General features: G+C 39.2%; 1 protein-coding gene across 9 annotated transcripts in view; it reads right to left on the bottom strand.

Annotated features, from left to right (window-relative positions):
* Positions 1-14,855, bottom strand: part of Fer (FER tyrosine kinase) — a 368,133-nt gene that overhangs the window by 283,960 nt on the left and 69,318 nt on the right. For all 9 annotated transcript variants that reach the window (XR_006062831.2, XR_006062832.2, XR_006062830.2 and 6 more), the window contains exon 2: positions 6,203-6,468. Coding sequence is in view for 6 of the 9 variants with exons in the window: in XM_076549751.1 (XP_076405866.1) it covers positions 6,203-6,409 (207 nt within the window). In the remaining 3 variants the exon portion in view is untranslated. The remainder of the gene's footprint in view (positions 1-6,202; positions 6,469-14,855) is intronic.

Raw genomic sequence — 14,855 nt, 5'->3', positions numbered from 1 at the left:
TCTCAAGTCCTATGCAGCACACAACAGAAAAAAAAAGAAAAAAAATTATGGTCTCCATTACATCTTTCTAATTTCACTCCTTTCAAAAATCAACCTCTGTTGTCCAAATCTCAGCCCCTCAAACTGTGGATCATGGCCCCATATAGAGTACTGTAACTAAATGTGGGGTCTGTGCATGTGCCTGCACAAGCGCACACGCACATGCATGCACACACACACCAGCTACTCTGTAGCATATTACATCCAAGTGAGGAAGTCCTTCTAGGTCAAGATCTGTGTCATTCTTGACATGACATCTTTGTTACAAAGCTACAGAGATGAAAATAAAAGAGACTACCCTCTCACTACAATTTTGTTTTTAACTAACTAAAAGAATGGTAATCCTTTACAATCCCCATGAAAAGAGGAATTAAGAAACAAAACATCTTAGCTAACCAATCCAAATCAAACACTGAATAATTCAGAACAAGACCAAGTTAACACAGAGATACTGATAGTACACACTTTCCTGTGCCCCCAATCTGAGATTTTTTTGACATTATAACATTCATTATTCAGAGTATGTAATAATATGGTTAAAATACTCACATAGTACTACTTTTATCTGAAATCTGTGATTTTTAAATATTTTTTGTAGTTTTCTTACTCTGTTGTTTTGTAGTCAAAAACAGGATTTACCTAAAAATAAATGCTCCACTTTTAAATCACAGCTTAAAAAGTGATTTAGAAAATTTTCCTTTTCCCCAACTATCCAAAGGAAGTTAGTTGCACGCACTATATACAACCCTAGCTGTGTAAAATAATTAATATAAATGATAAAATAATGATTTTGTCCTTTGGAAACCAATAGAGGTCAACAGTATGAGTTATCCTGAAATGACAATATGATATTTAAAAAGTAAACTGCATGCTCAGATTATTGAAAAGAAAAACTACACACAGGGAGAAAATGAACACCATTTATGGCTGGAGTGAGGAGCACTGGCTGCTCTTCCAGAAAACAAGGTTCAATTCCCAGCACCTACATTATGGCTCATAACCGTCTGTAATTTCAGGTCCAGGCAATCTCACGCTACCTCCAGGGTATCTCTGCCCTCTTCTGGCCTCCATGGATACGGCATACACATGGTGCAAAGATACATGCAGCTAGAACACTCATGCACATGAAATTTATTAAGAAAACGTACACCTGTTAGAAAAGCACATGTCCTTTCTTGCCATCTACCTTTGAACTAGCAGACGTGGTGAGATGAATCCGTTTCCCAAAACAGGTAGTAATTTCAGTGTTCTGAGCTTATTATACCAAAAAGTATGTATTCCGAGACACTGAGTAAAAAACAAAGTACTGCTGGGCCTATAATTACAGCAAAGCATTGAAAACAGTCAACAAGATGACTCAAGCTTGAAAAATACCTAAATAATAGCTGTCAGAAATAGCTTTCTGCTATAGATTATATCCTCCAAGTACTTGCTTACTTTCATCTCAAATTCAAAAATTCAACATTAAAATTCCATGAAGAATGCATAGTTTCTGCACTACACAATAACTCAAAATAAATGATTCTCTGAAGCAACAGTTTTTATTTAAGTTTGCCTGTTATATAAGGAAAAGGCTGGAGTCTCTAAGTCCTTAGGGGATACAGCAAGCCAGCAAACAACTCATTAAATTTCCCTAAAACAGAGTTTTCAAAGACTCAACTCCAAGTACAAAGGAACCTTTAGATATGCCCCACTCATAAAAACCTCTTTGCATTTTCTTTACATCTTGGTTCCTTGCTCCAAATGGTCTCTAACTTGGCCGCCATCAAAAATAACTGAGTCTTTTAAAAACATCAGTTTGTGGGGATTCTATGACCTGGTGCAGCCTGCTTCTGAGACAGAGCATGGGGACAATACTTTAAAGTTCCCTTAGTAACTCCACTGTACAAGTCCTGTTAAAAGAAAGGACTTGTGCCACTAACAATCTCTTCACTGTGTAAATGAGTCACTAAAGGTCACAGGGTTTATAGATGTGTTAGGAGGACAACATTCAAAACCATAATCAGGGATGCATTTAAAAGTACAGCAACTTTCTACAACTTCACATACAGTGATTAAGAAGTACACTACAGTAAACATGGCTCTTTATCTCGAAAAGACTAGAAATATACCTGTGAAAGTAGGCTTTAGACGGGTTATACCCATGAGTCGTGGATGAGTTTGGCTCGTAATAAAAGAGTAAGCAACAGCAACAAGCAAAGGACTGCAGTGCCTGACAGGAACGCATGACTGAGCAACTTGGCTCAATGGGTACCATTCATGAATTAACATGGCGCTTCCTCCGCTTCCACACAGTAGGAGAACACACATAAGGCTCAACTTGTTCCTTAACATAGCACTTGGGTTATAACAAATTCACATCTCAAGTCAAATGCCATATAAGAACTAACACTATCTCCTGAGAAGGAGCTAATATAAATTATATAGCATTACATATAGTTACTGTATATAATAAACATATTACATACACAATGCTTGTATCATGTGGCTACTAAGTATTAACTATATCATCAAAAACATTTTTCTACTTTGTGTTCAAAAGGTTATCAATATCTCCCTTCAAATAAATTGTATTATTGAGTATTACCTATACCACCATAATGTATAGGAACAGTGTACTTGGATAGCTGTAAATTTAATAACCAACAAAACACAAAGTAAAAATGGTCTTCTATACAGTGTAAGACAAAAGAAGGAAAATGGCTACAGTAGCTGGAGGGATTGCTCAGTGGTTAAGACTCTTTGCTACTTTTACAGAAGACCAAAGTTGGGCTCACAGACACCTGGAACTCCAGCTCCAAGGGACCTAACACCCTTTTCTGGACTCTGAGGGTACCTACATACAATGAGTACATGTATACACACACACACACACACACACACACACACACACACACACACACACACCACATACATATGCACATCAATAAAAATAAATCTGTTTCTGAATAGTAAAATAGCTGTTAAACACATGAAAAAAGAAGTTAATTATGCTCACTTTTAGAGAAATACATGATAAAACCATAGCGTATTTCATTTAGTATTATATATCCTGTATTATGTTCTAAAGGTCATTGAAAAGACAAAAACTAAGTGAAATGACTGATTCCAGATTTAATTTTCGGTCAAGGTAAGAAAAGGCTATTACTGGAACAGTGGACAAGAGTTGGAGGCTAAGCAGATAGATAGATCAACAGATCCAGTGCTTACCTCACAGGCATGAAGACAACTGGAATTCAGATCCCCAGAATCCACCTAAAAGCCAGGCCATGGCTTCCTGGGATTGAACTCAGGGTGTTAGACTGCACAGTAAGTGCTTTTAGCCACTGAGCCATCTCACCAGACCAAGAAATGTATTTTTAACAATATTTTAACAGTAACATGTAATATGACTAAACTATTATAATTTGACTCATTGTATATCAGATATATTCTTAGAAAACACATGCACAAATATTTTGGAATAATGGGACATAATATATCTTTAACCACCTCATAAATTGTTACACTTCCTGCGACAGTGAAGAAATGGATATTAATTTATCCACTTACATAAAACGATAGCTAGACAAGAATATATAAAATTAACAGCACTCAAGAGACACTGGACATCAGTAAATAAAACAACAATCCCTCAGAGTCTATCAATCGTGACCCAAGCCCTAACATAACTAAGGCTGACTTGGTAAAAAAAATAAATAAAAAATAAAAGTCTAGGTCACAATTAAGCAAAACCCCAGTAACGTCCAGTTGAGAAGAGTGATTTCAGCACACAAAGGGGCCAAAATGCCTAGGGGACTAGCAGAACTCATAGTTCCCCTGGAGAAAGAACAGGGACAAAGCATTCATTGTAAAAGGGAGGTGGACACAGAAAATTCTGGAGACCAACAGAGACTCTTCCTCAATCTCAGAGGTGAGTCCTGGACAGGCTGCATGTGTGAGGAAACCACGAAAGCCTAGAGAGCCAAAACAAGATTGCAAGAAGCCACCTGAGAACTCATGACAATGCCCCAAAGTCAAACTGTACATTGTTATAATAACTAGGCACTCTTTGGAGCATTAAGATGATCTTGCTATGTAGAGAAGATAAAGTGATCAGACATGAAATCAATCCTAGTTGGACGTAACAAACGCAAAAGCAAGAAACAAGAGGATTACACTGTCTGCAAGTGGTTCAGCGGCATCCCAAAGCAAAGCTCAAGAATATGGAGGACAATAAACACATCTGACAAGACACGAAGGAAAGTCCATGGCACCTGGAAGCAAATCACGGGTTGATTAGACAGAGAGTGCAGGAGAGTGCCACTGACTAAGAAGAAAAGCTAAGCCAGGAAAGGCTGGGGGACATACAGCTCGGTGGCAGCATGCTGGCCCAGCAGAGACAGAGCCCTGGGTCTGAGCCTCAGCACCACATGGGGGAGTGGAGAACAGGAAAGACACAAAAGCAGCACACACGATAGAACAGCAGGATAACTGAACAGTTACCATGACTACATCAAGGAAACTAGAAGAAACAAACATATTGAGTAGAAACATGGAAAACACATAAAAGATTGACTGAACAAGATGTTTACGATTTACTCATTATTAATGGGACTTACACATAATCTTCAAAGAAATTAAAGCTATAATGAGAAATCACATTTGTCCTTTTTAATTCACTCTGAGTTGAATTTTGTAACTGGTGACTGACAGACATTTACTTTCATTGTTCAGCACATGGCTATGCAGTTTTTCCATAACTTTAACTTGGGAACCTGGTCTTTTTCTATGATGTGTTCTTAGTATCTTGGCTGAGAATCACTGGGTCATGTATCATTCCTTTATCTTTTTGGTTCTTGCCAAAACTACCTCTTGCTTTCAACCTCATGATTCTATGTTTTGCCACCTAGTTGGAGAAACTGTAGAGAATAAACATAACTTATTAGCCTCCCAAGTACTGTCTACTACAGACTTCAAAAAGTTGAAAAAAGGGTCTTAGGACTTGGAATGTTTTCATCAACAAGAAACACATAATCAGGGAAACAAGGTTTTTAATTATTTTTTATTAATTCTTTAAGAACGTCATACTGTGATCATTTTTAGCCCCCACATTTTCCCAGTGACCCTCTCCAGGGTCACCTCCCTGCACACCCAACTTATTATTTTTAAGCAAAGTCCAATTTGTGTTGCTCAACTACTCCTAAGGAGTGGGACCTGCCTGCAATGGGATCTACGACCTACCAGAGATCACACAATTAAAGAAAAGTGATTTGTTTAATCTATTTAAATGTTTCTAAACATTTCACAATGTAGAAATTTTCAAAACATCACTTGGTAATGCATGAATATTCATCCACTGAAAATAAATTTAAGGCTAGGCGGGGTGGTGCACACCTTTAATCTCAGAACTTGGGAGGCAGAGGCAGGCATATATCTCTTTGAGCCATACCTCTTAAGGCCAGCCTGGTCTACATAGTAAGTTTCAGGACAGCCAGGCCTAACTAAGTAAAGAGACCTTGCCTCAAAAAAAAAAAAAAAAAAAAAAAAAAAAAAAAAAAAATTAATTAATTTTTACCTAAGAAAAGAAAGGGAGTAAATAAATGAAAAAAATTAAAGGAAGATAGAACAAAGAGAAAGTCAATGTTAAAATACTAAATTGAACTATATTTAATAATAATATCAAATAACCACATTAAAATTTGAACTGAAAGGATATTAAAGTAAGCACATAAACATTTACAGGATCAGGAACCGGGGAGACACCTCAGTGTGCAAACAAGGTGGTTGTACAAGTTTGCACATCTGAGTACAAATCCTTACACACCCACATAAAAAAGCCAGACATGATCACGTGCGCCTGTAATCCCAGTGTTTTAAGGTAGAAATAGGTGGATCCCCGAAGCTGGCTGCCCAGACAGTCTCTAGCCTAAACAAGTCCCTCACTCAAGGGACTAAGGTGGAGAGAGACAGCAGATAGCCGTCGTCCTCCTCTGACCTCCACACGCTGCGCTCAGGTGTGTGTATCGCACACGCACATATCTCTACATACAAGCATACATCATATCTGGGAGAGTGACAGGAGGCAGATAAAATTTACAACACTGCAGGCTCATTCTACAGTATGATCTATCTGTTGTAAGGACAACTATGATGCCATACAAACGAATGAAATCACTCTTACCTTGGACACATTACTGACGTAATTCACCTGCACAGTGCTTTCTTTATCAACTTGATTACAGAGATTCTGTAAATTGCATGCATATTCTTTATCGCTTTTTATTCTCAGGGCCATAAATTTCTTCACTGTTTCCAGGAACCGTAATTCCCAGTCCTGCAACTTTAACACAGCTTCCTGTGAGTTCCGCAGGTCACTCCCAAATCCCATTTTGTAAGGTACTGCTTGTCTTCTACACCGTACAAGTGAGCCTGCTAGTCAGCACATCTCTGTGGACAGAAACATAAGAAGTCTCAGTTAGAAGGAACCTGGTCCTCAAAGCAAAAGCATGGTCCACTGTTTTAACTTAATGACAACTAGATGTCTTCTCCCAAAGATCAGGAAGAAACTGAGGCTGTGCACTGTGTTGATGCTGCATTGAAGGCTCTGAGTACCGTAATGACATCATAAAATAAAAGGCATTTAGGAGAGGGAGTTGGAGAGATGGTATGCTGTTCTTCTAGAAGACCTGAGTTCAGTTCTCAACACTCACAACAGCCTGTACTCCAACTCAGGGGATCTGACACCTCTGACTCCTCAGGTACCTGCACTCACTCACATGCACACGCACACACCCACACAGACAGACACACATATACACAAAACTAATATTAAAAATAATCAGATCAGACAAGGAAGAAGTGAAGTGATTTCCATTTGCAGATGACACCACTTCACACACAGAAGATCCAAGAATCTTAACGAGGGTATCAGAATGATTCTGATAAATTACCAAGCATGACTGATAGAGAGGAAACGTCCTCCATGAACTCATATGCCAAATGTCTCCTTCCCAGCTAAGGATGCTCTTCAAGAGGTAGCGGGAACTCTAGATGGGGAGCCTCACTAGACAGAGTAGGTCATTAGAATGTGCTTTTAGAGATCACTCCTAGTCCTGCCCTTTCCAATTCCTGGTTTCCAAGGTGAGCAGCTTCTACACACACACACACACACACACACCTGCTACCATGATATACTCCACATCAAAAGCTCAGAAACAGTCAAAGGTCCATGGAAGGAAACCAATAAAACTGTGAGCCAGAGTAAACCCTTCTTCCCTTATGTGGCATTTCTCACACATCTGATCATGCAACACAGTGCTAACACGTGCAGTGACAGGTCAGGGTTAAAAAAAAATCAATCTAATGTCCACATATCAGCAACAACCAACCCAAAAAGTTAAATTAAAAATAAATTCCAAGCCAGGCTGTGGTGGCATAAGCCTTTAATCCCAGTACTCGGGAGGCAGAGGCAGGTGGATCTCTGAGTTGGAGCCCAGCCTGGTCTACAGAGCAAGTTCCAGGACAGCCAGGGATACACAGAGAAATTCTGTTTTGAAAAACCAGAGGGGGAAAAATCAATTCCATTTATAAAAATGTCAAAAAAAGAATAGAATACTTGGGAACAAGTCTTATTTTAAATGCAAACTTGTGTTCTTCCAACTAAAAAGCTGAAATTATAAATGAGTTCCTAAAACAATCAAAGGAGAAAGAATTAATGTGTTAACAAAGCAAGAGATTCCAGTTTGATCTATACATTTGACATAATCTGTATTAAAAACATTTTGTAAGTGAAAGAAATCATGACACAAAAGACCACATATTGTATAATTCTACTTACATGACATGTGTAAAATAGGGCAATTAGAGATATAAAATAAATCTGTGGTTGTCTACAGCGAGTGAATTTGGAGAGAAATGGAGAATGATACCTGAGAGGTATTGGATTTCTCTCTGTGGTGATGAAAGTGTTCTAAAATTGACTGGGATGGCAGCACAACTCTGTGAGTTGGTTAAAAGCAACTAAACTGCACAGTTCCATCGGATGAATTCTTAAGTATGTGAGTGTTATGTTTTAGATACAGTTTGATGCGTCCCTCAAGGCAGTATGCATTGGCATTTAATCCCCAAGGAGAGGTAATAAGAAGGTAGAAATTGAATCCCACCGTGGTACTTAGCAGGAGGGCCTCTGGGAGATGATCAGGATGAGCTAAGTTATTAGCATGGAGACCCATGATTAAATCTTGGTACCAATAGCTTTATAAGAGGGAGACAACCCAGAAATTACTCTGCCTGCCTGCCTTCTCCCCCTCCTTCTCTCACACATATCACACATATCACACACACACACACACACACACACACACACACACACACACACACACACACTTACTCCTTGAAATGGTCTGAACTTGGGTCTCTGGCAGTATCCTCAGATGTGGCTCGTTGACCTTGAACCTCCAACCCTAAGCCCCAATGAACCTGTCTTATTTATAAACTCACGCTGTCCACGTTACAATGTGATGGGTGACAGAAAGTGGACAAGAACTCAAACAGTAACTCAAAACAGTTATTTCAAAATCACTAAGACATAACAAGATCAAATATAGACCAGCTATCATAAACTTCCCCAAGATATCCTCCTTGTTTACTATAAATCCTGAAAACTACTGCAAGATGTATTTTGTCCTCCTGTTTGTCTTTCCAGCAGTGACTTTCACAGCAGACAGAAGAACTGTGAAACATGCCTTCCATTTCCAGTTCTGGACCATCCAGGCTACAAGTCAAGGGTTTCACTGTTGTGGTAGTGGCTCTTTGCTTGTTCTTTTGTGGGGTGATGGAAATTGAACCCCAGGCCTCCTCACACATGCTAGGCAAGTGTTCGCTACACTGAGCTACAGTCCAAACCCTAGAATTCTGTTTCCAGTTAAGGACACGGACACCATCTAAGCTACAGATACAAAAAGAGGTTTCTCTCTCTAACTTCATCTGAAGACATGTCAAAAAATATTGTTCTCCAAGTATAGAATAAATTACAATTGTTCCCCAACTGAAAAATGTTCAATTGTATGAACTATAAAGTAATTAGAAAAAAATGTTTATGAGTTGGAAGAAACTCCTTGCTAAAATTTCCAAAGCAGCAACCAAGACTGAGTGGCCCTTAGCTGAATCCTAACTAGAGGGACCAGCTTATTCACCTGAGTATCAAACAGTGATTCCAGGATTTGGGCCCCAGACATCGGCTTTAAAACCATGACATTGGGCCTGGGTGTAGCTCAGTGGTAGAGCATTTTCTAGTATGCAGAAGCCCATGGCTCAATCCCCAGGGCCACATGGAAAAGACAATCATTTGTGGGGCACAAAAATGGACATTGATATTTTGTTGTTGCTATTTTTACCTACAGCTGGTAGAAACACACTTCTTACCCCATGTTCAGCCAAAGAATAAGTATCTTTGAAGGAAGAAATGTTGAGAATATTTTAATTTCTAAAAAACAACAGAAAAAGAAAAACCCTAAATCCTAAATCTAAGATTGTGATTCATTTTAGTCCAAACGTGGCATAAATACCATCTCTGCTTCTAAATACATCCTTGATAAGCATTTTTTTAATTTCTACTTCAAAAAAATTGTGTAGAGCTCAGGGAAAAAAAGGGAAAACAGACTCTAGCAAAATATGGGAAATGTTCCAGCCTGTCCTAAGAGCTTATTTATGTCTATTAATATTCTAGGTCAGAATATACATGTACCTCTCTTTAGGAAAAAATGGAATAAGAATATTTTTTTAAAGTAAGGCAACTCCATAATAAATTAACTGTCTAGTTGTTAGACTGCATGACACAGCAAATGTTTAAGGATGTATCAGATCGATACACTAAATGAAACAAAGGTAAGGCAACTCCATAATAGACTGTGTCTAATTGTTGGACTGTTCGATATGACAGATACCTAGGGAATTAACTAATAGACTGATACAATACATAAACTACCCTATTCATGACAAATCAGATATATGTAAGACTAGTGTTTGCAGTAACACCAAACTACAGTATCCCAAATATCCACCTGCAGGCCGTGACTAAGTGGAGTGCAAACCAACCCATGTTTCACCTTTTCTACCAGGAATAGCCAAGTCAAGCAGGAGGAATGGGCTAGAGAGACCTAGTTATAGCAAACAATCCATTCAGGAACGTGGGGGTACATTTTTATGAAAATGTCTCTTACATTACAAAGACTGGAACTTTTGCTGGGCCTCACAGCCGAGCTCATGATATTCACTGAGCTCACACAGATTTCACCGGCTGTCCTACTGTGTACTCAGCCTGTTTGTTTAACCTGCCTTTGTGAGACTAGTGTAACATTACTTGTCTTGGATTTCCTATGTAATCAGCTTTTACAGCCTACGCTAATGCATAGCTATAATCTTTTTTTTTTTAAAGACTTATTTTATTATTTATTATGTATACAGAAGAGGGCGCCAGATCTCATTGCAGATGGTTGTGAGCCACCATGTGGTTGCTGGGAATTGAACTCAGTATCTCTGGAAGAGCAGTCGGTGCTCTTAACCTCTGAGCCATCTCTCCAGCCCCCGCATAGCTATAATCTTAAATCATGTATTCTTCCATGTCCCTGACCCAGATCAATTCATGTATGTATGTGTGTGTGTGTTAAGGCAATATTTGCTGAAAATAGCCCATAGGATCCACCATAAACATTGGGAGCAGCATATGGATAGCTTGATAACTGTGTGCTTACAATAGCACTTGTTATCTGACTCAGCTGGGGTCAGTAACTTAATCCCTTGTAAAACCGTTAGGGACTTCTGTAAAGTATCCCTCCTTCCTTTCCCATGTGATGCTTCCTGTGCTGGTCAATAAATACAGAACAAAGCTCTTCTTAGGAATGGGTCAGAAACAAATATCAACTACAAACTACAAACAGATGAAGACACAGGGAGAGGAGTGGAGAATTCAAAGTTGGGTTCACTCCTGGGTCAAATTAATATAAGGGGAATTACTGAGTTTTCTTCCTTTCCATGACATCAACACATTCGGTGCCTCTGAGGATGTCATTAATATGTCTGACTGACACACAGGAACTTTCCGTACTCACAGATCTGAGGGACTCCTTCCTCATTCAGAGACACCAGAACAGGCAAGCAGGACAGGAAAGAAGGACCCAGCTTTTGCACAAAGTACAATCCAAGAACCCACATGTCTTCCTCAACCTGAAGACATCAGGCAAGCATAATGTGGTAAGAAAATCCCAGCACGTCCTTCCCCTCCAATAGATATCTAAGACTTGATCTAAGAAAGAATGCTCTACCTTCTCAGGTAGCCTAAGTAGGAACCACAGGGAGACCAAGATTTATCAAATAAATCAAGGAAACTGAAACAACAGTGCAAAAAAAATTAAACTATCACTGGAACAGTATCCCATAAAAGCAGACAAAGATCTACATGCTAAAAAACTAAATGAGGTAACTACTCATGAAAATAAGAGATTAAAGTGGTCCCCAAGTCTAACATAACACATAAATTATATAGGGTTCAATCAGCAAATACATCAAGAAAATCATAATTTTAATGAGAAAACATAATTAATGCTAGTACCAAAACGAATTGGGCACCAGCATCACAAGGTAAGGATTTTAAAGCAGCCATAGTAAAACACTTCAGTGATGAAATATAAACTCTCTTGAAACAACTGCAAAAATAGAAGACTTAAGCAAGTAAGATAAGCTGTAAGAATAATCAGAAATTACAGAAGGAAGAAATGTAAATTGAAAACTTCCTTGCTGTGTTCCACAGTACACTGGAGATGACAGAAGCCACTATTGATGAGGATAAGGACAAAACAGAATCCATCCAACCAGTCCACAGAGAGAGAGACAAGAAAAAACAAACAAACTAGAGACCCATGTGACACTCACAAAAAAATATATCTCTTGATTCATCAGAGGGCAAGAAGAAAATAAAGCCCAACCTGCTTAAACAAAACACATATACACACACACATACACCACATACAAACACTACACACACACACACACACACAGAGAGAGAGAGAGAGAGAGAGAGAGAGAGAGAGAGAGAGAGAGAGAGAGAAATGGAAGCCCAAACTACATGGCATTGATCAGGAGCAGACAATCATGGAACAGAATACAAGACCTCACAATAGACTCAACTACACTTACAGACTTCTGACGAAGTCTAAAGCAGAGAGCATTGGCCTTCTCAACTCTAACCTAACACCTTATTAAAAACTAAAAGCAATTATGGACTTAAGTAACTAAATGTAAACAGATTTACTGATAAATTTCAGATTAAAAGGAAAAATGGGCAAACATTTACTTTCTGAAAGCCTGAGTGACCAGAAGAAAACACAGCCGTGGAAGGAAAAAAAAAGAAACTTGAAGTCAGTGGTCCATCCTATAAAGAAAAAGGCTGACGAGAAAGTTAAAAACTCTTCTTAGATCAATAAAAGAAATGAAGTCACAATGCATACCACTTCCCCCAGATTGTGGAGACAGGTTAAAAAATGTCAACTCATACAAGAGCAGAAATCCCACAAGTAAGGCTTATTATAAGGATAAGGAACTGCTGAAGCTCATCGTGGACAAGTAGGAGTTAGAGCCTAGTCAAAGTACACATGTAACCTCTCTGTACTATTTCTCATGACTTAAGTCATTCATAGGTACACACATACATACAGATGCATGCCACACAATGAGTGAAAAAGCCGCCATGAATTTGAAGGAAAGCAGCGAAGGGATATGAGAGGGTTTGGAGGAGGAAATGCTATAATTAAATTATAAATCTCAAAAATTAAAAGGCAATTGATAATTATATCAATAAAAATGTCAGTTTTCCAAAATGCCCAGCCCCTGACATCAGGTATGGAGTCATACCTCGATAATACTAGTACTCTAGACAGAGTCAGTGGCAGGCTATGTATTAAGAGTCTGTCTTAGAAACAAAGCAAAAACCTCTCAAACTATAGTTCATAATATGGGGGTGGGGGGGGCTTCCAGAAGCATCCATATTATTCTAGAAGTAATAAGAGGCATGGGAGAAAACTGTAGCCAAAAGTTACACAGTGGGGTGTATACAGTGCTGGTCTGTAATATAAATTACAGACAAGCAGGTAAACACTCTCTTCCGTACCACCAGCTCCATCCCTTCGAAAAGTGACTTGTACATAGCAGACGAGAGAAATCTATAAAGTGAATCAGCCGGCTGAAGCTACACAGCACTGCACAGGCATCGTCAGTGCCCAGCAATCTATACTTCTTATGACGTACTTTCTCAACATCACAACTGAATGCCTGAAAAAGGAAGTTTAAAGCTGGAAGGTTTACTTTGGCTGGCAGTTATGAAGAATGTAGTCCATCCCGGTGGCAAAGGAAGCAAGAGCATCTCCGCATGTGGTGCCAACCAGGAAGCAGAGAAACAGAAACGCCAGTGCTCTGGTGGCTCCTTCCCTTCTCATTTTCAATCAGTTCAGGACCTCATCCCGTGCAGTAGAGCTGTTCACACTCATAATAGGTCTTCTCTAATTTAAACCTCACTGGAAACTCCCTCATAGACATACCCAGAACTGTTTCTCCTAAGTGAGTCCAAATCCAGTTAGGATTACAATGAAGACTCACCACCACACCACACGGTAATAATTGGCATTAACCTTATTAGCACGTATAATGTTAGGCATTAGGTATTAATTTTACAACCACACCCCACAGGTTAAAACTAAAAGTCCTTTTGCCTGGAAATCAGTACAGTTTCCATCTTCCACAACAGTCACACAATTTTAAAACTTATTTATGGTCCTCACTAGCTTTAACCGTCAACTTGACACAGCCAAGAGTCACATAAAAAGGGAGTCTCAATTGAGGAACTGCCTGGGTCAGATTTACTGTGAGCCTATCCCTGGGAGTTTTTCTTGGTTGTTAACTGTTGTGTGAGGGCCTAACCCACTGTGGGCGGCACCACTCCCCAGGCAGGTATAAGAAAGCTAGCTAAGCCTGAGCCTGCACCTGCAAGCAAGTTTCTCCATGGTTTCTGCTTGAGTTCCTGCCATGACTTCTCTCAATGGTGGACTGTCACCTGTACGCAGAAACAAATCTTCTTCCTCCTACAAATTCTTCTGTCATGGTGTTTATGACAGCAACAGGAAGAAACCAGAATGTTTGGGGTTCCTAAAATCTCCCCTGATCTTTCACACCTCTGTGCCCTTGAAGAGGCCGTTCCCCCAATCTAAATGTCTTTCTATCCAATCTACCTGGAAAACCTTCAGTGAGCAAATCTGAAAGTTGTACTCTGTGGTGTCTACACAACAAACACTACCCAGACTCTTAAGCAGTCCCTTTCTTCAGGTCAGGAACTACACGCGGCTATCTCTAAGAGAGCACATCCAACTTTTTAACTACTTATTCAGTCTATTTCTTCCAATAACTATGTGCTATCTGAAAAAGATACATAGATTTTTATTTGTATACCACTGGGGCTTAGGTTATTATAGAGAATAGAAATCTCTGTAATTTAGGGGCTGGAGCCCTAGCTCAGAAGTTAAGAGCATGCCCACTCACAGAATCCAAATTTGATTCCTTGCACCCACCAGGTGGCTTACAATCACATGGAACTCCAGCTCCAGGGAACCAGACACCTCTGCCCTCGAGGACACCTACACTCAAGTTCTCATATACATATGCACATAATTGAAATTTTCCTTAAAGAAAAAATTCATATAATTTAGAGGATATCAATTACAAACCAGGCAGTAACAGGATGTTATACAAAAGTACATGTATGCTGTTATCAAAATAATCTTTTAAAAAAA

The sequence above is a fragment of the Peromyscus maniculatus genome, chromosome 13 (assembly GCF_049852395.1).
Source record: "Peromyscus maniculatus bairdii isolate BWxNUB_F1_BW_parent chromosome 13, HU_Pman_BW_mat_3.1, whole genome shotgun sequence".
NCBI lineage: Eukaryota > Metazoa > Chordata > Mammalia > Rodentia > Cricetidae > Peromyscus > Peromyscus maniculatus.
This window is presented reverse-complemented; position numbering and strand designations above follow the sequence as displayed.